General features: G+C 55.1%; 1 protein-coding gene across 1 annotated transcript in view; it reads left to right on the top strand.

Annotated features, from left to right (window-relative positions):
* LOC119592247 (netrin receptor UNC5C-like) overlaps positions 1-777 on the top strand; it is a gene marked incomplete at its 5' end in the record, with an annotated part of 58872 nt that overhangs the window by 26491 nt on the left and 31604 nt on the right. Inside the window, 1 exon segment of the mRNA XM_037941083.1 lies at positions 1-128. Coding sequence (XP_037797011.1) covers positions 1-128 — 128 coding nt within the window.

The raw sequence follows: 777 nt of genomic DNA, 5'->3' as shown, positions 1-777 counted from the left end.
CACGTGCGGACCCGACTGTCGTCACCACCGGCAGCGGGTGTGCTCGGCGCCCCCCCCTCAGCACGGCGGACGATACTGCTCTGGCGAGGACATCGACTCGAGCAATTGCACCGGGGGCATGTGTCGCAGTGAGTACTCGAGGGGCCGAGCCTCCTTTGTCGCAAGTAAAAGTCTCTCTTTTTTTTAAGAGCAGGTGCCGTCATATTCTGGCACTGCTTGGGGGGGGGGGAGCATGGTTTGCTAAGGGAGTGCCACGGATCGGGGGTCACTCGGCGAGAGCATGTGTCCCCGTCTCTTTTTTTAAGGGCGCTGGCGGCACTGGCACTGTTTGTGGGAGTAGGTCTTGTCTCTGTCAGGGCAGTGCCGTGGGTAGGTCACTCACCAGTAGCATGTCCGTCCGTCGGAATAGTGCCACTATTCCCTGGCACTGTTTGTGGGAGCATGTTTTGTCTGTTGGGCAGTGCCATGTCTATCACTCCCCGAGAGCATGTCCGTCTACCAGAGGAGTGCCAAAACTCCTTGGCACTGTTACCGTGAGCATGTCCGTGTGTCAGAGCAGTGCCATAACTTTGTCACTTCCCGAGAGCATGTTATTATAATCACTGCCGAACACTTACCCATTTACTGCTCAAACTGAGCCGCTGTACCCAAGAGCTTGGCCGCGGGAATCAGTGCGAGTCAATCCTCATCCTGCCGATTAGATAATCCTGTTTGGCGCTGATTACAAACGGCTTAATACTTGATTACGAAGGCTGATTCTAAGTAGCTTTCTCTACA

The sequence above is a fragment of the Penaeus monodon genome, chromosome 29, assembly GCF_015228065.2.
Source record: "Penaeus monodon isolate SGIC_2016 chromosome 29, NSTDA_Pmon_1, whole genome shotgun sequence".
In the NCBI taxonomy this organism is placed as follows: domain Eukaryota; kingdom Metazoa; phylum Arthropoda; class Malacostraca; order Decapoda; family Penaeidae; genus Penaeus; species Penaeus monodon.
Note: the sequence above shows the minus strand (reverse complement) of the source record. Positions and strands in the feature narration are given on the sequence as shown.